We start from the raw sequence: 27,469 nt of genomic DNA, 5'->3' as shown, positions 1-27,469 counted from the left end.
GAATGGGGTGACAAGAACCAGGAACACAGCTAGAATATTTTCCACATTATTTATAAAACTGCTTGGGTGCTGCAGTTTCATCAGTGGAGAGATATCACAAAAGAAGTGATTGATAATATTAGAACCACATAAGGGTAGAGAAAATATCAGCGATGTCTGCAATAGCGATACAAGCAAACCAGTGACCCAGCACCCAGAGACAAAGAGGAAACAGGTTCTCCTGGTCATGAGTCTCATATAATGCAAGGGCTGGCAAATTGCTAAGTAACGATCACATGCCATTACAGCCAGGAGGTAACACACAGTGGTTCCCAGGAAGATGTAAAAGAACATCTGCATGGCACACCCCAAGACTGAGATAGTCCTCCTCTTGGATATAAAGTGTACAAGCATTTGAGGCAGAGTGACAGATGTATAGCAGACATCCAAGAAAGATAAATGCCTAAGGAAAAAATACATGGGAGTGTGTAGAACTTGACTAGATATTGTGGCCACAAAAACTAGCATGTTCCCCATCAGGATAAAAAAGTAGATTATCAGGAAAACAGCAAAGAGCAAAGCTTGTAAATCAGTTCTTTGAGAAATTCCAAGGAGCACAAATTCAGTAGGGGTGGTGCTGTTTTCATTCATAATTTCTTGGATGCTTTCCTGTAAAGAAGGAAGAAGGAAGGCAGGAAGGCAAGAAGGAAGATACAAATAAATGTAGGACTTGGTCATTTCTCACATTTATGACAAAAAGAGAATCAGCAATGTTAATTTCAGACAAATACTGGAGGCCTGCCTTAGATGTTTCACATTTTAATATAAACGTATGATTCGTACTTCTCCAGCCTGAACCAAACTTAAATTTATTATGCATTCTTCTGAATTTGAAATGCACTTCTGCATTCAGAATCCATGTACAAAGCTCATTACATCAGGGGGAAAATATATATATATAATTTGCAAAAAAGCATACCAAAAAAGCATACAGAAAGGGAAAATGGAAACAAAAGCAAGCACAAGCACAAATATTGACTTAAAATTGGTTTACTTTTAAGGGATGAAATGAATCTGTATTTGAAACAAGCTAAACATTAAAATTAAAAAAAAAGGGGGGGGTGAGAAATTATTTGATCCCCAACTAGGAACTGGATTTAAAGAAAAATAAAAAAATAAACCTGCACTTCAGTATATCCATAACTTTTTACCTAAGAGTAGTGCTAATAATCAATTCAGCAAATATATTACTCCAAATTTGTTCCTTTGTAGAAGAATGTAGAAAAAAATAAAACATTTATAGAACAGTTCTCCTATTCCCATTCCCTGCTTCATAGACTTAAGAATTAGCATCTCTTTTGTTTTTGATGAAAGAGATACAAGGAATGCATTCACTTGCATGCCCTGTATCAGCAATACAAAGATATTAAGAGAAACTTGGAATAATTTTTTAAACTACTAAATATCTGAAAAGTTATGACCAGAAAAAAAAAATATGTTTATGGGCATGAATATGCTTATTTCTGAGTAGGTTTTAATAATGGGATTTGCTTTTTGCTGTCTATAATATGACTAATGGCAACATTGAGCTACATCTTTGTATCATTATAAGCAGCATAACTGTTTCCATGGAGTCCTGTAATATTTTATTCATTAATGCTAGTGGTACTTCAGCCCAGCATATGCAGATACTGTATCTCTCTTATACGGTGTTATATACTATATATATAAATGCAAACTGATAGAAATGTTAGTTTGGTAATGCATTCTATATAATGTGATATGTATATAGAATGTTATTGTTGCAGATGGTAAATATAGATAGAAATACATAAAACGAATCATAAATCCAGGCAGAATATCGCTTGAAGAGGAATACTTACCAATGGAAAGCTGACTTTATCATAAAACTTGTATGCAGTGTTCAAACACTCATGCAGTCTAGAGAATGATTGAAGCTAAGTGACAATAGTTCAATTTCTGTAAACACTTCCAGGTATTTTCATCTATAGTAAAACAGAAAGAGGAAAAAGGGTTATACTGAAAGCAGTAATATGCAGAATGATGAATGAATTTAACTTCTTCCAGTTAAGTTCTGTTGGGACTTTGAAGTCCCATTCCCATAGGAGAAGCATGGAATTTTCCAGCAACACTTCGATTTAACACAGTTTACAGATCCTTTCCCATTTATCTGAATATAACTGATGGTTCTATGTCTGTCTGTCTGTCTGTCTGTCTGTCATCCATCCATCCATCCATCCATCCATCCATCCATCCATCCATCCATCCATCCATCTATCCATCTATCCATCTATCCATCTATCCATCTATCCATCTATCCATCTATCCATCTATCCATCTATCTATCTATCTATCTATCTATCTATCTATCTATCTATCTATCTATCTATCTATCTATCTATCTATCTAGGATTACCTTACAGTTAACTGAGTATTTTGTACCCAAAGAAGACCCTGTGAAAAGCATTTGAAATGGAGGCAGGAGAAGAGGAAAAATCATTACTATTGTGTCAAGGGACACAATGAGAAGCAGGTTAGCTGTGTTCTTTTGATACCTTCCATGGGCAGATAATGTCTCCTCCTCCATGCATATGAATGAAAATTCTTAAAATATCAGGGCTGTCTATCAGTTAAGGTTTTCTATGAAAAGAGAAGTTCTCCAATGCACATTAACACATCCCATTGATCAAACAGGACTAAAACTCCAAAACATACTGTATGTTTCTGTGAATAAGAACCAATGAAGCCAAGGAGACTCACTACAGAGAAAGCATCCTTGTGCTTGCAGCTTAGCATCAACGTGTCTATCAATCCACTTCCTTTTTGGAAATAGAAGGATAAAACTGCTCAGTGTCCCAAGGATATCTTTCTCATGCTCACCCAAATTTAAATAGGGTAACTGAGCTAATCAGATTCCTGATTATATAATTATCATATATTAATAGCCTATGCAGTATACCATCTCTTACTTCCACATAAGACTTACAATAGAGTAAATATGAATAGCTCAGATTTCTACATTTTTGCTGAATGAGCATACATGTATTCTTGTGTATATATGTGTGAGCATGAATACACACACACACACACACACACAAACGGGGGATCAATTAATGTTAAAAATGGGATGCCTGTGAGGGGATCAATTAATGTTAAAAATGGGATGCCACATAAATGTGCTATCCACCAATCCTTGACCTGGCACAGAAATGTATGCCTGCATGAAATTTTCTGTTACAATGGTCAAGCCCTATTCTGCCCAGTAAAAGGCCAGGAAGTTGTCCTTTCCTTACAGTTTCACCATGGGACAAGTTAAATGAAGTGATTGATGGATTCCCTTAGCTTGTTTTCCTTTCCATTGAGAGGGAGTTAAAGAAAATATACATATGAGTTAAGGAGGCATTAAAAAGGTAATGATGGGGTATGACCATGCATTTTTCTGAGCCTGTGTGACTACTTTGTGAACCCTGAAAACTGTGTGGCTCCCATAAGGACCAGACAGGTTGCCCAAATTTGCTTGCTTCAGTTCTGAATATTGTATGCCTCTAGTAAATATCAATAATATGCATTAATATTTACATTTAATATTAACAGTTCTTAGGCACCATGAGGATGAAGGTTTGGACCCTGAAGCAGCTGAGAGAAACAATCAGAATTTTCCACTGCCACTATTAATCAACTGCTGTTTGGGCTGTTTCAGATGTCTGTCCTGGGGATTGATTTGAAGATCTGAAGTCAGCAGGGGAGAACTTGTTTTGAAGGAACAGGGATCTCCCGTTGTTGTGTATCAGAATGAACCTAGAAAACAATTTCATGGCCTGGAAGAAAGGGGACATTTCTCAACAGCCTGATGTGGCCAACTGAGGTTCCTTGACTTCTTTCATAGTGTGTCTTGATGGGATGAGGCTTCTCCTAAAGAAGCAAGTCCACAACTTGGAAATCCTGCTGGACTCATTGCTACTGTTGGTTCTAAAGTACTAGTTCTACTTTATTATAAGATTATGTTAAGAGAATCTTGCAAGTCTGAAACTCTTTCTCCCTCTCACCTTTATAGTCCAAGAAACTGGAGAAGGTCCTTTCTGAGACATTTGCCATGCCCACATTCCTTCTGCAGACTCAGATTTCATTTTTCAGACCATTGTTTAGTCTGCAGCTCTTCCACCCCTATCCCAGGGTCATTCCCACATACCATTACATCACCATATTTTTGTATTTGTTAAGGTAAAGTGGGACAGGTTCTGAGACAGACAAGCAAACCAGAAATTAAGTCCAATGAAAAATGTTGGATGCAACTGGTGTAAACTAATGCTTAGCCTTCAACAGGAAAAACTAAGAGGTAATATGATAACTTCTGTATATCTGAACTGATTTCCCACACAGGAAATTTAAGACTTGTTCTCTATCATTCCAGGGTACAGAGTAGTGACTGTATTAAGAAATAGCAAATGAATGTTAGAAACAAACATTCTAATGTCAAGAACAGTTTGGCATTGGAACCAGTTAATCAAAGAGGCAGTAGATTCCCCAACATGCAAAGATTAAAAGCCATATGTTGAGGTTGGTCTAATTTGAATGCCTGGGGTGGCTTAAATGGTCTTTTTCAACTTTATGGTTCTATGAACTATGAGGCAATTGTCTCAGTCTACATAATGACTGACCCATCCCAGATTCATGTATTTTTATATATGTGGGCATGTGTGTATGCACACAAATACATATATAGCCTAGTCTTTCAAAGAATAAATGAAACAAAAGTAAAACTAGTAATTTGTTAAAATAATCTTAAGTGTAAGTATAGGTAGTTGTACTTAAATGTGCTATCATTTCATTGTAGGTAATAGAAGATTCACGACTTTTACTTTTCAACCAAGGGAAATCTCTTTTCTTAAGTCAATCTTTGAAGCCATTTTAATGATTCACAAGAAACTATATTTTAGTAGTCTACTTAGTAATCTTAATTCCCAATGGCATTTTCTCAGCATCCAATGTGTGTATTTTCTATTTAACTCATTGTTATTCATAACAATTTAAAGTGTGTAGAGCTCCATAGATTTTAATGAGAACATAAACTACAAGTAGTTAGTCCATGAGTGTAATGGTATCTCTGTTTGCATTTGTATTTAGAAGATTGCCCTTTCTGACACCAGAAGGAATATATAAACATCATAACAACTTTGTATCAACAAAATGAAATGTATAGCTCTATGTGAAAAGGCATTTAAAGCCAGTGAACCAGCACAGAAAATCCTTGTTTTGAAGGTAAGCCTTTTATTTATTTTATTTTATTTTATTTTATTTTATTTTATTTTATTTTATTTTATTTTATTTTATTTATTTATTTATTTACTTATTGCTGACTTGGGGTAATAGTTTTTTAAAAAAATATATAAATGGAGAGAAAGCACCATAGAGGAGAAAGAATGAAGAATCCTGATTCTATAGACATGTTTCCATAGGCCAAGGGATGAGCTTAAAAAACAAGCACTGTTTTGAGGACAACTATAGATACTTGTTTACATTTTAATTACAGGCATTTCTGCTCCACCTTCAATCATGCATTGAATATTTGGAAAGAGGAAGAAAATTTTAAAAGGATGGCAGCAGGAAAGGAGATTAGTGTATAAGGCTAAACATTGCATAGTTATAACTAAACTAGAATGCATGATCATTTTAATTTTTTAATACTTTTTATTAAGGATTTTAACAATACTAAAAAATAATACAAACTAATATCAAAAAGAAAAAAAGAAAACAGAAAAGAAATACAAAGTGCAAAAAGAAAAAGAAAGAAAATACAGAAAGAAAGAAATAGAAATAGAAATAGAAATAGAAATAGAAATAGAAATAGAAATAGAAATAGAAATAGAAATAGAAATAGAAATAGAAATAGAAATAGAAATAGAAATAGAAATAGAAATAGAAATAGAAATAGAAATAGAAATAGAAATAGAAATAGAAATAGAAGTGACTCCCGATCTTCGCAATAAGACTTTTCATTTGTCATATTTTCATTCTCTCACTCAGATGGTGTTTATCAGGGACTACAGTCTGATAAATCAGACTCTGAGACCTGGCTTCATTTTCCTTGAATACACCAATAATTCTGGAGTGCGAATATTATTCTTTGCTGGGTTCTTTACTATGTATACTCTTACATTTTTGGGGAATGGACTGATTATAACCCTCACTCTGGTCGATTTAGCTCTTCGTACGCCTATGTACTTCTTTTTGAGAATCTTGTCCTTTATAGAGATTCTGTACACTTCAGTAACCCTCCCCAAAATATTAGTGAATATTATATCTGAATCAAAAGGTATCTCCTTTGCTGGCTGTGCTGCCCAGATGTATTTTTTTCTTTCACTTGGAACAGTTGAATGCTACCTGTTGGCTGCCATGGCATATGACCGCTGTATGGCGATATGTTCCCCACTACATTATCCCCTGGTTATGAACCTAAATGTTTGTGCACAGATGGCCATTGCCTCTTGGATCTGTGGAATTGTAATGCCCCTTGGCAATGTAGTTTGGATCTTCTCCTTGCCCTATTGTGGCCCCAACCAGATTAATCACTTCTTCTGTGATGTGCCACCCCTGCTGAGGTTGGCTTGCACTGATACCACAAGGAACGAGATATCCATCCTTGCCCTAAGTGTGCTAATCACATTGTCCCCCTTTCTGTTGGTGTTGGTTTCCTACATTCGTATCCTTTTCACTATAGCGAACATGCCGTCAGTTGAGGGTCGGCATAAAGCATTTTCCACTTGCTCATCCCATCTCATTGTGGTCACTTTGTTCTATGGCTCTGCCAGTGCAATGTACCTACATCCAAAATCCAGCCACATGGAAGATATAGACAAGATGGTTGCCTTGTTTTATTCCATTATCACCCCAATGTTGAACCCTATGATCTACAGCCTGAGAAACAAGGAAGTGAAGGATGCCCTGAGGAAGTTGATGAGGGGAAAGAACAGGTTATTTTGTGAACTGGGCAAATATGTTTGTGGGAAACAAAAGTTTTAGTAAATAAATAACTATTATGTACATTAGTTTGAGAGACCAATGCTTATAACATAAGTTTTCATATTGTTTATACTCATTTCCATTTCAGATGGTGAAGTTATTGGATTTGGCTATAAGTTAGAGATGGGGAGTGGGACACTCCAAATCTTACATAGAATGCTCTCTACATACTCAGTCCTGCTTCCTCTAAATTTGACTAAGGAATATTAATCTTTTTAGTAGTAGGGGACATATATATTGCCAGGCAGTTGACTGGAGTTCATATATGCAATCTGATTAACCAGGATAGGATGAAAGAAGAACCTGGACAAACAGGCAAGTAACAAAAAAGCTTGAGGTAGATGATCTTCTGTCATCAAAAAAATACAGTAAGCATAAGACACTATTGCACAGTCCCACTTCAGAATAAATACGTTCTAATGCTATGTGGATTATTTGAGCAAGTTCCTCTGTTTTTCCACTCACATGTCCTGCCTAAATCAATGGGAAAGACCATTGCAAGAGGATGACTTCCTGATTTTGAAGTCTGGCCTTGGTGAAGAGTTAACAATTGCATGTGTTTTGGCGGATGAGCAATTACTATTAAGAAGGGAAAGAAAGAATAATGAATTCCTGAAGATCTTATTGCTAAACAATATCTCCAGAATATTTAATTAGTTAATTTCTGTTTTGGAGCCACTAACTCAAATTAATGAGAAGATGCCTCTCTGAGTCAGAATAGGATAGATGGTATTAGTAAGGACTATTCTGCTTTGGATAAGAATTCTCAGGCTGGGAATGAATTGAGAAATGCTCTTTCTATAAAGAGAACTGATAAGATACGCCTACTCACAGATTTTGATCTACACATCATGTTTTATGTTAAATATACTGAAATAATAGAGAAAATTTTAAAGTGATGTCACTCTTATTAAGTCAGGTCTTACATGGTTGAATCTGTCATGCTGAATTACAGAAAATTGTGTGACTTCCAGGCCAAGATTCTGACAAAAGAATTTTGTTATTCTTGAACATGCAGCGATTCTGCTAATGCTTTTTAAAATGAAAAATTCTCTACCTGATTCTCAAATATTCCTGAGACTTACGTTCCAAGGTGAAAATGTCTCCACATGTTTCTACAGAGATCAGTACTGAATTACAAAAGAGTGCATACTCCAGCTAACAGCACAGACTGTGTGGAACAAGAACTCTGTTCACCTATGATTCAGAATATTGGGAATCATTTATGAGACATTAATTTTACTGATTTTTGAATATGCTTTGTGTATTTTTTTCATATTGTTCTTTTTGGGTTCATGTTCATGTAATGTTTCTTTGTATATTAATGTGTGTTTGGGATATTTTTCAGGTATATTTGTAACTTGTTTCATATATTGTAAATGCATTATTTTGTTTCTTTCAATTTTCTGATGAAGAAGTATTCCCTCAAAATACAGTAGGAATTTTGATGCAATAAATAATTTTTTTTTCTCACACTATTTTTTTTTAAATTCTCCATTTATTTATGGATTGTGTTTTCTCTTCAGGTATTGCTGTGCCCAATGGCTCAAATAATTATACTAGGAAAGGTGAACGAGGGGCTATTTCAGTGAAGGTAAAGTTAATCCTAAATCAAAGCAGAGTTATAGTCAATCCAGACATCAATATCTATTAAAAATGTGTAATGAATGTGGAAAAGAATTAGCTAATGAGGGAGAGAAATAAATTCCAGCAGATAAATATTTCTCTATCAAACAAGCAGATGAGAGATCCTCCAAAAATGATTGAGATGACTCCTTCACTACAAAACAAACAAAAATGGCTGAAAGAGATTTCACCAGTCCCTTCCATATGTAGCAGAGCTTCTAACCTTTTGAATTGGTCATACTGTATTACCAAGTTTGATCACAAACACATAAACAAACACACACACAAAGAAATAGACAGATACCCATATATATGTATATATAACACAATAAATACACAAACCTACACATGCATGAACATATACTCAACTTCCCCAACAACCTAGGGGAGAGAGTACAAATTAGAGTGTCCTGACATGTTTAATTGATTCTTTCCGTTTCTAGTACATCCTTTTCCTATACCATAGATGATTTCTGGGACATTTTGTGGGGGAGAAAAAATGGCTGTCTTCATTTAAAAACAAAAACAAAAAACAGTGATTGTCATAGCTTTCTTTTGGAGGGATGGTATTCATGACTGGAGCCACCTGGAGATGGTTAGAAAGAATCCAGGATGCACATCAATGGTGGGTTTGCCCTTCCAAGCATGCTGGGTACGACCACCAGATTTGAAGCAATTCACCAGTCTTACTCTATCTCTGACAGTCATACAAATAAGCTAACAAAGCTTATTTTAACTTAGGAGGAGGGGGGGGGGAAAAGGAAAAAATGGAAATAATAGCTAGATGCAGGGTAAACCAAGGTCACAGATTACAGTGAATGCTATTAAAATTATGGACATCCACAGAGGGCACAGAGGGGTAAATGACATTTTTATGGCAACATTATCACACAAATTCCACAGGCACATAATGGGATATCCATATTGATGTCATTGTGCCCCTGATGTCATTTTGGCATCATGATTTGCTGTGGATGCCACTGCTTGAGGACAAGGCAACATATAACTGGACTTGTCAAGTAAGCAAGCAACAAATAAGAAAAGAAAGAAAAACAGGAAATAAAAATAGTCAGGAACAACTAAGATCCAGCTTGATTTATTTGAAATACTTGCTTAATATGAGTGAATATATACTGTAAGCTAATGAGCTATGTAGTAGAAAATGAACAGGATTGCTCATCTGCTTCCAAAGTACAATAATACTGTGTTAACTACCTTGTCTGGGAAACAACTATAGAAATTCTGTTTGAGAAGAATTGAACCTTCCATATTTTCAAAGTAGACCTACGGCTGTGTATTTCAGGTTATGGTAGGGAGGATTCCAGTAAGTTCCACTGAAATTAATGGAAGAAGTTAGTGAGAAAGCAGTGCATAGTTTCATGTTTCATGTCAATGAACATGTTTTCTATTTCAAATATCTGTGTGGGGCCTTCTCCAATATGTATGATAATCATGCAGCAGAGTCTCTGTTTATCATTTGTACCTTATATTGTATTAATATTAGGACTACCAGATGTGGGTTGCAAAAAATCTGCATCTAGGTTTTCTGTATCTCTTTGTTCCCATCTAGTGGTAGTCATTCAGATTTTTGCAGCCCACATCTGGTGTCCCTAGTTAGAATAATTATATTTAATTAAATCTCAACATTTTTTGTGGGGAATATCTAAAATTTCATAGTGAAGACTCAAACTTGCACAGAATTTGGTCCCTGGATGCTTATTTAGTCCTGGGTATGTTTCTCACGAATGAAAGCAATAATTAGCTTTAACTACCAGAGCTGAATGAAGATCAGGAATAAAACCATTTTACTAATAGCAAAGATACAACAAGTTTTGCATTATACTGTATTATGCAAAGGATAGAATTTTGTTGAAGTTCTGTCCCTTTGCACAATAGTCATTTCAAACTCTGTACTACTTATCTGTCAGAGCTTCCCCTTATCACAAATGAATATTGTTTGTTAGGTAGGCATTAGCTAAGTTTATTTATTCTAGTTTATACCATAAATAATATGACTTTGAAACATTAACACTTTTACATACTGAATCCCTCGATGTCTCATCTGCTGTTCCAATTAAGCATACTTTTTCAGCTAATTTAAACTGCCTCTGAGAAAAACCTAAGTGGATATCTGTCTCCAGGTACAGACCAAATATTTTAAGGGTGGAAGTATTCACCTTTGGGAAAGTGACAGCGCTTGAGTCCTCTGTATTTTTAATAAGCTCTCTGGACAGTAAGTTTGGATGCTTTGTTTACAAATTACGACTAAGGAATTAAAGACCTGTGGGTCCAGTTTAAAACTTCTTCATTATGTCTGTTGAGGAATATGCAGTTTAGAATGATTAATGAAGTCATCATTCAGAGTAAATTTTCCCGTTGTAATAAAAAAAAAAGAAAAAAAACTTCATGTGAATCACATGTCCAGAGACACTCCCCTTCCCCTTCCCCTTCCCCTTCCCCTTCCCCTCCTCCTCCTCCTTCTTCTTAACTTGGTTTCAAAGTCTGCTTGTTTTTCCACTATGTTCACTTAGTTCATGCAACAAAGCCATCAGCGCATGATGCAATGAGGGTTTTGTCTTTCAGCCAGCTTGTTGAAGAGCCTGAAAATGATAGGCTGAAAGGGAGTGATTGGACCAAGGCCACCTAATCGAGTTTTGTGCATAAGAAAATACAAGAACCTGAGTAATTCTGCTCCTAGTCTAGCCCCTTAACCACTGCACCTTACTGGGTGTCATGTAGAGACACATTTAAAGATCAATAATCAAGTTCAGGGAAAGAAAGTAAACAACATATCAGCAGAAATGGGTTACCAGATCAGAATCTTTAACTTGAACTACTTCGCTGAATAAAATATTTGAACAGAAACCCACAGCATCTGTTTTCCCAGGTGCTACGCCATCTCAGGTATCAAAAATTCCATCAAAAGCCTAATGAGATAAATGAACAGTAGAACACTTCTCGTACATGACTTAATGTAATATCTGTATCACTCTAACCTAAGAGCTTGAGGGATGGTAGACTGCATAAACCATTCAAATAGACAGAACACTTCTGTAATCTTTAAGTTCAATACCGCTCCAGCAAAATACCATAGTTGGACAATTCACAGCTATTAGATGCTAAGCCAGTCCCAAACTGTATGCCTCCCCTTCCCTTCCCTCCTCTCCCCATTTAGAACATTTAGAAAATGCTACTTAGACCCAAACTGTTGTGTCTTTCTCCTATCCTCTATGGTTGTTACCATCAAAGAATATTAATTGTGGCCTCAGCTCCAGAAGAACTCCTTTCTTACTTTAGAAGAAATGGACAGAATATAATTTACAGTATGTGTGTGTGTGTGTATGTATGTGTATGTATGTGTACACACACACACACACACACACACACACACAGACACAAACATAATTGTCTTTATGTGTTTACATTTTTATTATCATTGCATGTAATTTTTTATGTGTGTTGGAGTATCTGTGTGTGTATATATTGCATTGAGCTAAATGTGTTCATTTTGTTTAGCTAAACATATTCATTTTGAATATGAGCTAAAGAAGTTCATTTTTTCTCCCTATCATCACCAAATTATTTATATATAATAAATAAATGTGTGTGTCTGTGTGTGTCTTTGTGTGTGTGTGAAACAAGAGGAACTTAAAAGTAAAAAAAAAAAAGATTTAGCAAGGCTGAATTGACAGATTTGTTCATCCCTAATAAAAACAATCCAAGAAGAAATTATCCAAGAAAGATTAGGTTCTCTTAGAATCCTTCAACTTCTTAAGAAAGCAAGGTTAAAAGGTTGTTTGAGTGTCAAAGAAGAAGAAAGTGCAATCAAGTTTTGTCCCTCATGGCATCAAGTTGCTTATTGGGAGTTTCGTAGATGCGTCAGCCAATGGTCTACTTTGCTGTATCATAACCCTTTGGACTTTTAGTCAAGGTCAAATCAGACTAATTCCTCCTGGTGATGACATTTCATCCTGACAGAGGTGACAAGTTGCATGTTGGAATTTTAAGAAACATACATTGCTTTTACCCCTCCTGATGATTACTGCACAGTCCCTCAAGTACAATAATGATGTAAAGGAAATTAAAGTATCATTGGGAAATTTGCCTCCAAGGGCAAATCAAGGGTTATGTCTAAATCATCATGAAGTCTAAATCATCATACTCCAGATCAGTAAAGGATAGGCCACAGGTGAGATTAATCTGTTTAAAGCATGGCTCTTTCCTTCACTTTCTTCTTGGCTATGTGTAGATAAATCAAATGTGTAATTATCTAGTTCTCTTTTTATGAAGAATGTAACTGGCTTTTCATAATTGGCTTCTTTTTATCCATTTATCATTCACCATACACATTCACACACACACAATGTACCTGGGAGTCACATTACAGGTGCATCTTTTATTGGCAAACTCAACTAAAGGTGTTTTCCAGCACCAATGCTTAAAGCCTTTTCTCTAGGAATGCAAGGGATTTTATGTACCTCCTTAAATCCCTGTGTCTTGAAATATACAGGCATAATTATGCAATCCCTTTGTAAAGCAGAATTGCTTTTGTTTATTTTAAAGAATTTCTCATAATATCCAGCTGTATTTGCACTGGTGCCGCTTGTGTGTTTCTACATTCATAAACTGATTAATACAAATAATAATCAAATAATTGTTATAGTATAGTTGCAGTTTATAATTCTATAATGATATCAATTGGGCAGGATCCAAAGTGTTCACACCCAGATGAATCCAATGATCTACAGGTAGAGAAACAGGGACCTCACAAGGGCAAAAGACCTGATATTTTGGAAAGCAGGCAATTATACAGAATTTGCAGAAGATGACAGATTCAGAAAAGAAACCCAGTGTTTATTAGTTTGAGGGTTTTTTTTTTAAATCTGAGAACAGATAATAGAGCTAAAAGGGCCATTTAAATGATTCATACCCCATATGGGAATACAAATTAAAACATTCGAGTCTCTACTTAAACACATTCAGTGAAGGGTAGTTGACAGCTTCATTTGATAATCAATTCATTAATGAATTGCTCTTAGTACTAGGACATCTGCCTTCATATAACTTAAATTTATCCTTCCACTTCCTGTACTCTGAAATTAAAGTGAATGGTTTGATGTCTCTTTAACTCTGTTAAAAAATAGAATGATATCTGCTACTCAACTATTTTTTTTTGTCAAAGCTAAGCATTACCAGTTCATTCCATCATTCCATCAAGATCCATGATCACCTTTACCGCCCTTCTTTGAACCTATTCCATTTTGTGAATATTTCCTAAAGTAAGAAGTTTTAAAAATTGATGTAATATTTGAGAAAGAGTCCGATCAAAGCAGAAGGAAGTGGGATTCTTACTTTCCTTAATTTGGATATTGTAGTATATTGTTGCAACTTAAAGTAACATTTGCCTTTCTGCTGCTGTATCATACTGCTGACTCATATTCAGTTTGTAATTAACATTTTTTTAAAAAATTAGATTTGTTATAGCCATCCAACTCTTGTTCAAGATATTTTTCATAAGACCTACTGTTAAGCATATAACTTTATACTGTGTATCTGCTCATTGGATTTATAATTCCTAAATAAATGCCTTTTCTTAGGTTAACAATTGCATTTGTCTCTGCTAAATTGCATTCTCAAGATCTTTCTGATTTCTGTTGGTCTCCTAGAGTATTATTAATCCCAAATAGTTCTGTGTCATCTACTGTACATCATAAGCAGTCTGTTCACCTCCTCATTCAAATCTTTATAATGAAAATATTAAAGAATACTAAGAGTATAAAAATATAATTTCTTCTTTGAGACAGTTATGTACAGCTCTGGTTGCAATTGCTTATTTGTGAGAATGTTGTTGTAGAAGAAAGGTAAGGAAATGATTAAATGCATCCTGTTTCATGTCTCTTTTGTACTGAAAATCATTCTTTCTCATAGTTGCCATTCCCTAGAAAAAGAACTTTTTTTCAGTTCATTATTTTCTCTTGAATGTCTGTGATGCATCTTCAAATCTGTGTTGTTGGCAGGTTTCCATTACCTAGCATAAATGTACTTCACACTCCTTTTAATGCAAAATGGGTGCTTTGCATGTTATTTGACCTTTCAATCATTGACTTCCTTTGATATGAACTGTCTTTTGCTGGAAGATCCAAGTCATTGTTTTCAAGATCTTTTTTGTTTTTCATTGTGTTGAAAGGATTATCTTCAAATAACCTTCACTTCTCCACTTACTCCCCCACCACAGGTGCCTTTTAACTTTTTCAGCCTTTTGGCTAAGATCAAGTGTAGTGTATAATTTATTGCCATCAGAAAATTATATATGTTTATTCTTTCTCAGGTTGTAAAATGAAACAAGGCAGGAAATTGTCCCAGACCAGGTAACTAGCAAGCTGGCACATGTTTGTTTGGTGAAGAGAGAAAGAAACAGCTATTTTGCCCAGGAGATGATTTTTGACAACAACACTGTTGTGAGTCACTTCATATTATTGGGTTTTTCTGAAGTTTCAGGAGTGCAGCCATTGCTATTTGCACTACTTTTGGCTATCTACGTCATCACTCTTTTCTCCAATGGTCTTATCATTGCAATAATAAATGCTGATCACACTCTTCACATGCCTATGTATTTCTTCCTTACACAGTTGTCCTTCTTGGAACTTTGCTATACTTCTGTTACTATCCCAAAGATGTTAGAAAATCTGATGGTGGCACAGGCAACCATTTCGCAAATTGGATGTGCTTTACAGATGTTGTTCTTCCTCCTCTTTGGAGTAGCCGAGTGCTTCCTCTTGGCTGCGATGTCCATTGACCGCTATGTGGCCATATGTAGACCTCTGACCTACCAAACTGTCATGAATAAGAAAGTGTGTATGCAGATGGTGGTTGGGTCCTGGGTCTGTGGGAGTGCTGTGGCAATAGGACACACCTCCTTTATGTTCAGCTTGCCATTCTGCCAAATTGCTATCAGTCACTTCTTCTGTGAGATTCAGCCACTATTGGAACTTTTCTCAATGAGGTTCAAGTTATTGCAGTGGCTGTACTGGCAATCATGGTGCCCTTCTGGATAATCATCTTCTCATACAGCTGCATCCTTCACACCATTTCCAAGATGTCTTCATCACAGAACAAATACAAAGCTTTCTCTACTTGTTCTTCACACCTCCTGATAGTCAGCCTCTTCTTTGGTACAGCTGGTTTCATGTATTTAAGGCCAAAATCCAGTTATAGACCAACAACTGACAAACTCTTGTCTCTGTTCTACGCAGTTGTGACTCCACTGTTGAACCCTATTATCTACAGCCTAAGGAATAAGGAATTCAAAAGAGCTCTGTGGAAACTATTTAAAAAGGATTTCTCTCACTGAACTAGTAATCAACATATCAAAAAATTGTGCTGTTATCACAAATACAATCTTGTAATAAAGTGAAATGCACAAAGCTAAAAACATCAAACCATCCATTGTGATTTTCAGTCCAAAAGCTGATGTGGTACAATGATTACAACAGTATCTTATGAAGGATGGGTGATTCAACATATTCCAATACAAAGGAGATCTAAGCAATTACTGGCACTTTTGGAGCAAGTCAGTTCTTCTCTCCTTTAAGCATCCAATCATGATTTGGTAAGCTAGACAGGAGTCATTAACTGTGCTGGAGGTCAGTAAATATATGATTTCTTTCACTATGGTAGGATGGATGGATGGATGGATGGATGGATGGATGGATGGATGGATAGACGGAGGGAAGGAAGGAAGGAAGGAAGGAAGGAAGGAAGGAAGGAAGGAAGGAAGGAAGGAAGGATAGAAGGAAGGAAGGAAGGAAGGAAGATAATACCAACAAAGTACAATGGAGACATTGGACACTGGAGACCTTGGCCATCCCAACAATTATCCACCATACAGAAATCTGTCAAATTACATGTTCTTTTTTCCCCTAAACCTTGTCCTTAATTAAATACCGATGACAATATAGCTATTTAGCTATACCACAGGGAATAATCGATTCTTACTGCAAAGGGACAAGAATCATTCTACTTGTAAAATCCTCTCTGGATCAGTCACAGAACTGCTGTAAGAGATTCTCATGAGAATTCAGGAAATGGGAGAAATAAGGAATCAACCTTCACAGGGCAGATGTGAATGTAGGATGTTGATATTAATACTCCTGCTGCTACTGTTTCCTGAGTTAATGAGACAAGCTCAGGTTGCTAAATGTAAGGCATGGCATTTCCTGCCAAGACTTCACAGATATTCACAGTCAGGGGATTTCATCTATGGAGGTATCGCTTCATTGAGCACCTCCGAAGCCAACCAAATTTTCTTCAACCAACTTCCTCCTGGACCTGTCTTATCTGAAATGTTGGTATTCCTTCCTTTTTTTTCCTCTTCCCTACTTATGTCTCATACTTGGTAGGGCCCAACATGTAGGAAACATCTCTAGCACTCCTTACACAGCATTTCTATTCCTTCCAAGAAGGCAAAGGGTAGCTGCCTTGGATGTTGATGTTATCTGTGAAACAATTTCTGCATTCAGGCACTGACCTATTTCATTTGAAAACAACTTTAACAAATCAAAAGGAGTTTTCTAAAAGCTTCTCTTCTTCCATGAAGTATTTTTTTTCCAAAATATAAATCTGTGTATATATATATATATTATCTCTGTGTGTCCTTTTTGAGTCCAGCCTGCCTGGACTAGTCACTGCAATTTTCTCGGAAAGATTTCAGAAGTGGTTTTCCATTGCCTGCTTCCTAGGGCTGAGAGAGAGTGACTGGCCCAAGGTCACCCAGATGGTTTGTGCCTAAGGTGGGGCTGGAACTCATGGTCTCCTGGTTTCTAGCCAGGTTCCTTAACCACTACACCACTCTGGCTCTCTGGGTTTATCTGGTTTGGGTTATTGTTGTTGCTATTATTGCAAGTTGAACTTTGGAATTAAACTGTTAATTTAGGTAAAGTTTTTTCAAACTGTGGAAATTTGGATAATTAGAAGGAGCTTTTGTCATGATTATATTGCAGTATATCTGTTATTTATTTCTGGAATTTGGGAAAACTGGTATGGATCTGAATTTCAATAGCATATTACCTCTGAAGATGAGATTCAGCACAAAGATGGAATGCCGCCAATGTATATACTTGAAGTATGCTGCTGTTTTCAAATATGTCCTGACAATATTGGGTGAAATTTCCGGCTTAAATTATTTTCATTTCAATTCTCTACCAGTTTATAGGTATCTTCTGAAATAGTGTTTCTACCATCAAATCTTTTTCTCATACTCATTAGGAGTAATGGGCTAAGTCGTCTGGCTAACATCAGTAAAAATCAAGCTATTCGGCTCCCACGTAACCCCCCCCCCAAATATATCCTTACTGTAAACAAACTTACTAAGGTGGTCCACCATGTTCCCACTTAGATTCCCCAGATTGCATTGCATTCTGTCTTTTCCCCACAACCTTTGTAACTGTGATCATTAAAAAAGTGTTTCCTTCTCCATGTAAATTAGGCTAGCACACTGCTGTTAACAGGAGAAAAAAGCTGTTCTAATACTAGGAAATTTATGCCCTCAAGTGCAATACATCTTAAAAGAACAATTGCCTTCTTAATCAACATCTCACATTATTTTAGTGAACAATAAAGAACATTGTAATGAACAATATTGAAAAATTGACAGTACAAAACCAAACAGAAAATCTGTCCAATGCTAATAATATTTAATGGAAACCTTTTTGCAGGGTAGTGATGGAGAATTATCAGCACATCTTAGCTTTGGCTTTTGCTGTAAAGGAAATCAATGAAAACCCCAAGATGTTACCCAATATTACACTTGGATTCAATATTTATGACAAGTATTTAACTTCCAAGTGGACCTATCTTGCTGCAATACAATTTATCTCCTCCAACAACAACTTTGGGCCTAACTACAAGTGTGGCATCCAGGATACCCTATTGGCAGTTACCGAGGATCTGAGCTCTGAACGTTCTCATTGGAAACTCAATATTTTGGGCATCTACAAGATTCCACAGGTGGGACATGTAAATATACAGAGAATAAGGTAGAAACTGCATGAGAGATTTCATGCTAGCACATATTCCTTGTAGTTGCTCTTGAGAGTAGGGAGAAGGAGGCAGAGGAGGAGGAGAAAGAAAAGGGGAAGGGGAAGGGGAAGGGGAAGGGGAAGGGGAAGGGGAAGGAGAAGAAGAAGAAGAAGAAGAAGAAGAAGAAGAAGAAGAAGAAGAAGAAGAAGAAGAAGAAGAAGAAGAAGAAGAAGAAGGAGAACAAGAAGGAGAAGGAGAAAAGGAAGAAGGCTCAGACAAAAATCCGTGAATGGCATTACTAGCTGGAGCATCCGAGTCATCTATGGGGGCATTGAACTCAATCTCTTTTATAGTAGAAAGAGAAATCCTGCCCATATATATGATGGGGCTCCACCTACCTATAGTCCTGAGTTTTACACTAATTAGCCTTAATGAGTCACCCATTAGGGGACATGGGCAGCATACAAATTTAATAAATAAATAAATAAACAAACAAACTGGTTAATACTGCTGCTAGTGATTTGTAGCATTTTTTAATGCTGCCCAACCTTTGTTTCAGTTTTCTTTGTTTTCTATTTAGGATACTCCTATGTTATGGACTTTACCACAGCCAGTTATAAGACAACCATGATTTATTTATTTATTTGTTTGTTTGTTTCAGAAATTTATTTCAGGAATTTATTTCGCCTCCCACCTCACTCATGGTGACTCCGGGTGGCTTACAGGAAGCACTGGTGATCATCAGAGTTTATATCTCTTAATTAACATGGGTGATAGGATACATTTGACAGATTTTGCAATACATTTATAATAACTGGGGCTATGATTTTCCGCTTTTTAAAACTGCCCAATACGTTAATTGCTGCTAAATATATGACATGATTTTTAATACTATGCATACATTTATTTTATTTTATTTTATTTTATTTTATTTTATTTTATTTTATTTTATTTTATTTTATTTTATTTTATTTTATTTTATTTTATTTTATTTTACTTTATTTTATTTTATTTTACTTTGCTTTATTTATTTCTTATTTATCCATTCAGTCATGTCTGAATTTTGGAGACTGCCTGGACAAGTCCCTGCAGTTTTCTTGGCAAGGTTCTTCACAAGTGGTTTCACACTGCCTCCTTCTTAGGCCTTGGAGAGAGTGACTGGCCCAAGGTCACCCAGCTGGCTTTGTGCCTAGGCGGGACTAGAACTCACAATCTCCTTATTTAGACCTGGATGCCTTAACCACTGCGCCAAATTGGCTCTCATTTAATAATTAGGATACTCCTATTTTACATACAGTATTTGTACATTCTATTTGCTCAGGATTATTTTTCTCTGAGTGTTACACTGATTGAAAGATAGAAAAGAATTCCTCTGTTTTCAGTTAAAATACAATTCAGTAAGGTGTAGAAATTGGAAGTCAAGGAAAGACATTTTTAACGGAATAATACAAATCTGCTCAATGTGTAGGACTTCAGTAAAGAGGCCATTTACAACTGAACTCCACTGGTTGTAATACAATGAAGGGGAAAAAAACACAATCAGCAAATTGTCTTTACAAAATTATACAACTGAACAAAATCTGGAGGTCATGGCAATTGGACTTTTTTTCATTTTTGATTACAGACAATTCATTACTGTCCAAGCAGCTTCTTCAGTCTAACAAAGTGTTAGGGGACCCCATAAAAATCTTCCTTTTGAAGGAAGGGGCAATAGAGCCTATCCTACTACATAGAAACACAGCCATGCTGGAAAACTTTTATGGGGTCCCCTTAACCAACTTTTTTTTAGACTGAAAAAGCTGCTCAGGCAGTAGAAAAATGTCTCCAACCAAAAAGCAAAGAAGTCCAGTTGCCATGACTCAACCTCCAGACAATTCCACCTGGATGACTGACAATCTTCATAAACAAACTGAACAAAGTCCACTTTCACTGTCTTATTACAGTACTGTGCACTCATGACATTTTGAACAATGTATTTCTTATCTCAATGCATTTTCAGTTCACGTATGGCTCTGGAATGGTGGTTAGAGAAAAGACCCATCTGCCTGAGTACTATCAGATGATTCCAGACATACTTTATCAGTACAGAGGGATTATGAAATTACTCCAGCATTTCAACTGGAATTGGATTGGATTCTTTATTTCCAATATGATGCATTTACACAGTGTCATGAATGTCATCATTCCAGAATTTTCAAAACATGGGATCTGTACTGCAAAGGTTGATACATTCATGTTTTGTTACGATGTAGAGTATAAAAAATGTGCAACCAAATATTACAATCAAATCATGAATGGCAAAGCCAACGTTTTGATTTTCAGTGGAGACATGCGTTCCATGTTATTTCTGAGATGGCTGCTATCTTCCAGACCTCAACATGTCACAGGAAAACCCAAAGCCCATGTTTGGCTTTTGACCACTGGGATGGAGCTTAAAACTGTTACTGCAAAAATTGGCTTGCCCATAGTAGAATTCCATGGTGCTCTATCCTTTGCAGTTCATTCCAATGAAGTCCAAGGATTTCAGCAATTTGTCCAGGAAAGAAACCCTTTGAATTCAGAAGGAGATGGTTTCATCAGAGATTTCTGGGCTCAGGCGTTTAAATGTTTATTCCAGGACTCCAGGTTGGATCAAAAGAATTGGGGTGCCTGCACAGGATGGGAAAAGCTGGAGAACCTTCCTGAGCACATCTTTCCAATGAGGATCACAGGCCAAAGCTATAGCATCTACAATGCTGTTCATGCAGTGGCTCATGCCTTACACAGCATGTATTCCTCAATCTCCAGACACAAGGCAATGGATGGAAGAGAGAGAAGGAAGCTTCTCAGTCAGCAGCTCTGGCAGGTAATAAACCCAATATGTTTAAATAGAGAAGATGATAATGATAAGTGGCACTCTTGATGTTGGAGAGCTATAATCTTGCCAGTCCTGGCCAGTATAAATAATGGGCACAGATAGTTGGTTTTACAGGTCACGAAAATTTTATTCATGTTTATTTGAAGTTTTACTACTGTCTTGCGTGCATTCCCAGGAAATAACTAAAACTACAATTAACAAAACAAAACTAATCCATTGAAATAAAATTGTGATGTGCTTATATTATAAAATACTTCTCATTTTCCCATTACAATTTCTTTCTCATTTTTTTCAAAAAAAGTTTTGTTTTAAAGCCAATTTGAACCAAACTCAAGATATTGCAATTAAAAAAAAAAAGTTCAGAAAATTAAAGTTATAAAAAGCTTTAACAAAGAAAGGAAATCTGTTTTCATGCTTTGTCAGGTGTGTCACCTTTGAAATGTCCTTCAGTGCAAAGTTGGAGCCAACAGACCCTCAATCATTGTTGTCCCTTCTTTTTCACTTCAGCTGTCTTATCTCCTGAAATCATTATTGTTTAACAACAGTGCCGGGGACAAAATTTCCTTTGACCAGGATGGCTATCTGCTTGCAGGATTTGACATCATCAATTGGGTCACATTCCCAAACCAATCTTTTATTGGAGTGAAAGTTGGAAGGATAGATCCATGGGCACCTCCACACAAAGAACTCCTAATTAAGGAAGAGGCAGTAGTATGGCACAAGGGATTTAACCAGGTAAAATCATCTTAGGGACTGTTAGAGAGACTCCAGATACTTGATTTCTTCATTTATCTTCATGTCATTAATTCCACTGACTGTGGACTTCCCTGGACAGTCTACCTCATTCCGCAGATGGATCCAGCATCAATTCTTCCAAATAAAATAATCTGTTCCTGTGTATAGTTTTCTAGATTTCTCTCTGAGTGCAGCCAATTAAATGGAAGGATGTAGACCCTTTTAACAAGTGCTTTTAGAATCTAAGACATCAACAAGTCTTCGGTGAACATTCACTATTAAGCCCAAAATGCAGCAGTGGCAGTCTTATCGATGCTATGACTTTCAGGATGCTGTTCCAAAAGCATGACAGTTGCACTCTTAATTATTCAGAAACAAGTATAGCAATAAACTTCTATTATAAACACCTTTTCCCCCTTCTTTCCCTTGGTGAAAGTTTGAGTAATAACAATAGCCCTTCTTACAAACAAGGAGAACCTCATTGCCCCAGGCAGTGATGATTCCAATACCATAAGTTTGAGAATGATCCTTTTCATCTTATATTACCAATAGGTACAGCCTGTTTCAATGTGTAATGCCAATTGTCTGCCTGGTTATCAGAAGGAAAGAAAGGAGGGAGAGCCGTTCTGCTGCTACAATTGCATTCCTTGTCCTAATGGATGGATATCTGACAAAAAAGGTGAGGTGATACCTGAGATACACAAAGACAGAAGCAAAAGTCCTGCCTGCCTTTACAGTGTCCTGCCTCTGTGCAGAAAAAAATGCAATGGAGAGCAAAACATTTTTTTTTCAATTTCCGTTTTAATGTTCTTGGACAACTACTGAACTATGATTACTAAAAATTCTGTACTGATTTGTTGGACAATCCAATAATCCTTGTCTCGGTACTGTGAAGGAGCAAGGTTGCACTGCCCACCTAGATTCTAGGCTCCAACTTAAGTAACATGGTGAAGTTTGAGCCAGAGGGCTTTCACCCACCTTCAGCTAATGTTCCAGTTACAATGTCTACTTGAATCTTAATGCATACATTGGTAACTCAGGCCTTTATTGCCTATCCAATTGGACTAATCTATGACACTGTAGGTGGAACTGCCTTTGAAGGTGACCCAGAAGCTGTACCTCTTATAAAATGCAGGGTCTAGAATGCTAACAATCCCATTCCATAAATACAGAATAGCAACAACAGTAATGTAACTGTGCTGGTTACCTACCGGACCCAATTCAAGATAATGGTTATCATGTTTAATGCCCTATGTGGCACACATCCATAATATATCAGGCAATCCCTTGACATAATAGAATTGGCTTGAAATTCAAGAGTGGGTCCTGTTGTGAGTTCCCTTCTTCAAGAGGTCCAAAGGGCTAGTTCTGGGTCTTCTTAATGGACACCTTCCAGCTCTCAACAACCGTCCCTTCAGACTGTGTGCCTCCTATCCTGCTTGTGTTCAGAAAACAAGTGCAGTTGATAATGTTCCATGAAGCCTTTGCTTCTGGTTGATGATGGATTTCCATTGGGTGCTTTTCATTAATAACATTAGTTGCTTGTTTTGCTGGGTCCTGTGTAGCACGTAATATTTTGCAGCTGCCTGGAGTTGCATATTAGCATAGATTGTAAATACTAAAAAGAAATAATTTTAAACGTCTTTATTGCAGTCATTAATCAACACGAGGGAATTAGCATTCAAATATCCAAAACTAAACTGACAGTATTCCAAAGGTACATTACCTACCCAATTGAACTAATTTTGACACTGTAGGTGGGACTGCCTTTGAAGATGACCCAGAAGCTGTACCTCTTATAAAATGCAGGGTCTAGAATGCTAACAGTACCATCCTATAAATACAGAATAGCAACAACAATCATGTAACTGTGCTGGCTACCCATTACAAAATAATGGTTACCATGTTTAATGCCCTATGTGGCACACATCCATAATATATCAGGCAATCCCTTGACATAATAGAATTGGCTTGAATTTCAAGAGTGGATCCTGTTGTGAGTTCCTTGCTCAAGAGGTCCAAAGGGCTAGTTCTGGGTCTTCTTAATAGACACCTTCCAACTCTCAACAACCATCCCTGCAGAATGTGTGCCTCCTGTCCTGCTTGTGTTCAGAAAATAAGCGCAGTTGATAATGTTCTATGAAGCCTTTGCTTCTGGTTGACGATGGATTTCCACGGGGTGCTTTTCATTAATAACATTAGTTGCTTGTTTTGCTGGGTCCTGTGTAGCACGTAATATTTTGCAGCTGCCTGGAGTTGCAGATTAGGATAGGTTGTAAATAAAAATAAATAAATTGAATAGCTATATTGCAGTCATTAATCAGCACGAGGGAATTAGCATTCAAATATCCAAAACTAAACTGACAGTATTACGAAAGGTGCATTCATAGAAGGAATTTTGCCTAAAGGACAGGATTACATCAGAAAATGCTAAGAGGCTTGCTCAGGCTACCCATGTCCTCCAAAAGAGAATAGAGATAAAAATCAGCAATCCAGGGTATAAATTTTAAAATTTCAACATAAATTATAAGTACCAAAAAAAAAAAAAAAAGATTATTAGATAAAACAATACAATTATGCAAATGGGAGTTGAGAATTATAAACTTCTCTTACAGACCCCTGTCAAACTGGGACATGTTTTTTAAATGCTATATATTTTTTCAGGTATTAGGGACCTTTGGATTGACAGGTTTTATAGCACTGGGTGAGTTTCCTTCAATCCTTAGTGAAAGAAGTTTTAAATACAAGTTTAAGGACTTAAAAAACAATCTTTTGGAATAAACAGCAAAAGGCTGATTTGATGTTTGAATCTAGAAAGTTACAAGCAGACTAAGGGTCAAGATGGATTTGAAAAAAAGTTTTGGAATTAATTACTCTTCCAAAGGAACATGCTTTTGTTGTGAATACCCTTTAAAAAACAACATGATAGGGTTTGACTTTGAAATTTGGACACTAGACGGAACTAATAGAATTAAAGATTATAATTAAAGGAGAAGATTACTTAAATTTGACTCACTGATACAGAGAGAACAAAATATATTCACACTGGACATATTAAAGGATATTTTTCAACAAGCGACTCAGAAAATATTCTTATTTTTTATTCCTTCTCTTCTTTCTACTTTTCCCATTTCTGCACTTTCTGCTTTTTTTCCCTTTCTTTTCATTCTTTTAGGGATTTTTTTTTTGGTATTAGTTTTTATCTTTTTAATTGTAATTTTTAATAAAATTACTATTTAAAAAAGGAGTGGAGTAATTAGAGCATTTTGAAGTTCTGCATTAAACTGGCAATACAGAAGAGCAAGTTTGATAGTTTGACCTCTCATGAGTTGCGCGGGGATACTTGCAATGGATATGGTATTTTTTTATATCTTCCAGCCAGAAGTTCTGAAGGGGGAGCATGACATCAAGCTAAGGTGAAGAGGCTTCTCTGATTCAAGAAGTTAAGTTATGTGAGATATATAGCTGGTGACAGAGTGTATCTGAGGTTATCTGCCATAGGAAGCCGCATGGTATTTTTTGACTTTTAAGAATTATAGTTAGCTATTCATCCTTTCCTGGTTACTATACAGTGTGTTTCAAACCATGGAAATAAATAAACTTGCATTCTTCATAGACCCCCTAAAAAATTTTCGGAGATTTTGGTGCACCCCACAATGTTACTGTTTAACCTAGGGTCAGATGCACCAAAAAAAAAAAAAAAAAAACCCATATAAAAAGTAATATTCTTCCTTTGTTCCAAGGTATCCTTCATAAGTAACAGGCCAGGTATGATGTCCTTTCCCCTTGATATTTGAAAAAAAAAAAAAAAAAAGGCATTACAGATTCTACTGGTACTGCACTACTACTACTATTACTACTGCTGTTGGACAATGGAATAAAAATCACAATCTACAACTTTTTCTTACTAATCTTAAAAAATTTTGCAGATATGGCTGACTGTTTCAAATGTCCACAAGATCACTATGCAAACAAAGAACAGAACAGATGCATTCCTAAGATCGTAAGCTACCTGTCTTATGAAGAACCGCTGGGTATCAGCTTAGCCAGCTGTACACTCTTGTTGTCTGCTATCACAGTTCTGGTCATACAGACATTCTGGAAGCATCACAACACTCACATTGTCAAAGCAAACAATCGGGACCTTTCCTACATTCTTCTCCTCTCACTTCTGCTCTCTTCCCTTTGTTCATTGCTCTTCCTTGGCAGACCAGGAACAATCACATGTCTCCTCCGACAAACTACCTTTGGGGTCATCTTCACCATGGCGGTTTCCTGCGTGTTGGCAAAAACCATCATTGTAGTTCTTGCTTTCATGGCCACACAGCCAGGATCCAAGATGAGGAAGTGGACAGGGAGAAGACTGGCCAGCTCCATTGTTTTTTCTTGTACTTTTCTTCAAGTAGGTATCTGCCTTCTGTGGCTCATAACCTCTCCCCCCTTCCCAGATACTGACATGCTCTCCATGAGTGAAGAAGTTGTCCTCCAATGTAATGAATCATCCCCCATCATGTTTTACTGTGTTTTGAGCTACATGGGCTTCCTGGCCATTGCCAGCTTCAGCGTAGCTTTCTTTGCTCGGAAGTTGCCAGACACCTTTAATGAAGCCAAGTTCATCACTTTTAGCATGTTGGTGTTTTGCAGTGTGTGGCTGACTTTTCTTCCAACTTACATGAGCACCAAAGGAAAACATGTGGTTACCGTGGAGATCTTCTCTATCTTATCGTCCAGTGCAGGATTGCTGGTTTGCATCTTTGCTCCTAAATGCTACATTATTCTGTTGAGGCCTGAACTGAATAAAAGAGATCAGTTAATCGGCAGGAAAACCTGAAGATACCACCTTCAAAGCGGTTGCTGTGTGAATCTAACCAGGAGTGGGTTGGGATGATATCAAGGATATTTAAGCCATTTCGCTGTGGATATTTATTATCTATTTTCTTTTTTTCTAAAATAATTTTTTTAAAAAGTCAGCATTTACTCTAATCTTCTTGCTTTCCTTAGAATTATAGTCTTTCTCTATGTACTGTACCTAATTTTCTTTCTGACTTCATCACAGTAAAATCTCTTCATGGTAGGGAATTCTGAGAGGTAACAATCAGCCCTGGAGATTCATTCATATTTCTGGATGGATACATATTAATTCTTGGAACCTACTCTAACATTCCACTCACTGCACATGCTGACATCATGGTTAATGTCACCTACTTGATGAAA

At 36.5% G+C, this 27,469-nt stretch overlaps 2 protein-coding genes and 1 pseudogene across 2 annotated transcripts; all 3 read left to right on the top strand.

Moving 5' to 3' along the window:
- The first annotated feature begins 6,141 nt into the window (after nt 1-6,141).
- LOC103055344 (olfactory receptor 10A7-like) lies at nt 6,142-7,020 on the top strand. Its single transcript, XM_007443703.2, has one exon. The coding sequence runs from the start codon at nt 6,142-6,144 to the stop codon at nt 7,018-7,020; it is 879 nt and encodes a 292-aa protein (XP_007443765.2).
- Nucleotides 7,021-15,080: 8,060 nt separating this feature from the next.
- On the top strand, nt 15,081-15,997 carry LOC103055097 (olfactory receptor 10C1-like; annotated as a pseudogene).
- A 2,369-nt stretch (nt 15,998-18,366) lies between these two features.
- Nucleotides 18,367-27,086, top strand: LOC148215664 (vomeronasal type-2 receptor 26-like). The gene is made up of 4 exons (XM_088143152.1): nt 18,367-18,651; nt 22,028-22,255; nt 22,808-22,934; nt 26,185-27,086. The coding sequence occupies exons 1-4, from the start codon at nt 18,367-18,369 to the stop codon at nt 27,084-27,086; spliced, it is 1,542 nt and encodes a 513-aa protein (XP_087999278.1).
- The last annotated feature ends 383 nt before the right edge of the window (nt 27,087-27,469 follow it).

This window comes from Python bivittatus, unplaced genomic scaffold (genome assembly GCF_059951505.1).
Source record: "Python bivittatus isolate LINGU-HERP-01145 unplaced genomic scaffold, Pbiv_v1 ctg000470_np1212, whole genome shotgun sequence".
Lineage (NCBI taxonomy): Eukaryota > Metazoa > Chordata > Lepidosauria > Squamata > Pythonidae > Python > Python bivittatus.
The sequence above is the reverse complement of the archived record's forward strand: the minus strand, read 5'-3'. Positions and strand labels throughout refer to the sequence as shown.

What these genes read in the sequence shown, in the direction of transcription:
- LOC103055344 (XM_007443703.2), top strand. Translation starts at nt 6,142, where the DNA reads ATGTATACTCTTACATTTTTGGGGAATGGACTGATTATAACCCTCACT.
- LOC148215664 (XM_088143152.1), top strand. Translation starts at nt 18,367, where the DNA reads ATGGAGAATTATCAGCACATCTTAGCTTTGGCTTTTGCTGTAAAGGAA. An exon ending in GCATCTACAAGATTCCACAG is followed by an intron (nt 18,652 to 22,027) that starts GTGGGACATGTA and finishes TTTTCACTTCAG; the next exon opens with CTGTCTTATCTCCTGAAATC. An exon ending in ATGGATATCTGACAAAAAAG is followed by an intron (nt 22,935 to 26,184) that starts GTGAGGTGATAC and finishes AAAATTTTGCAG; the next exon opens with ATATGGCTGACTGTTTCAAA.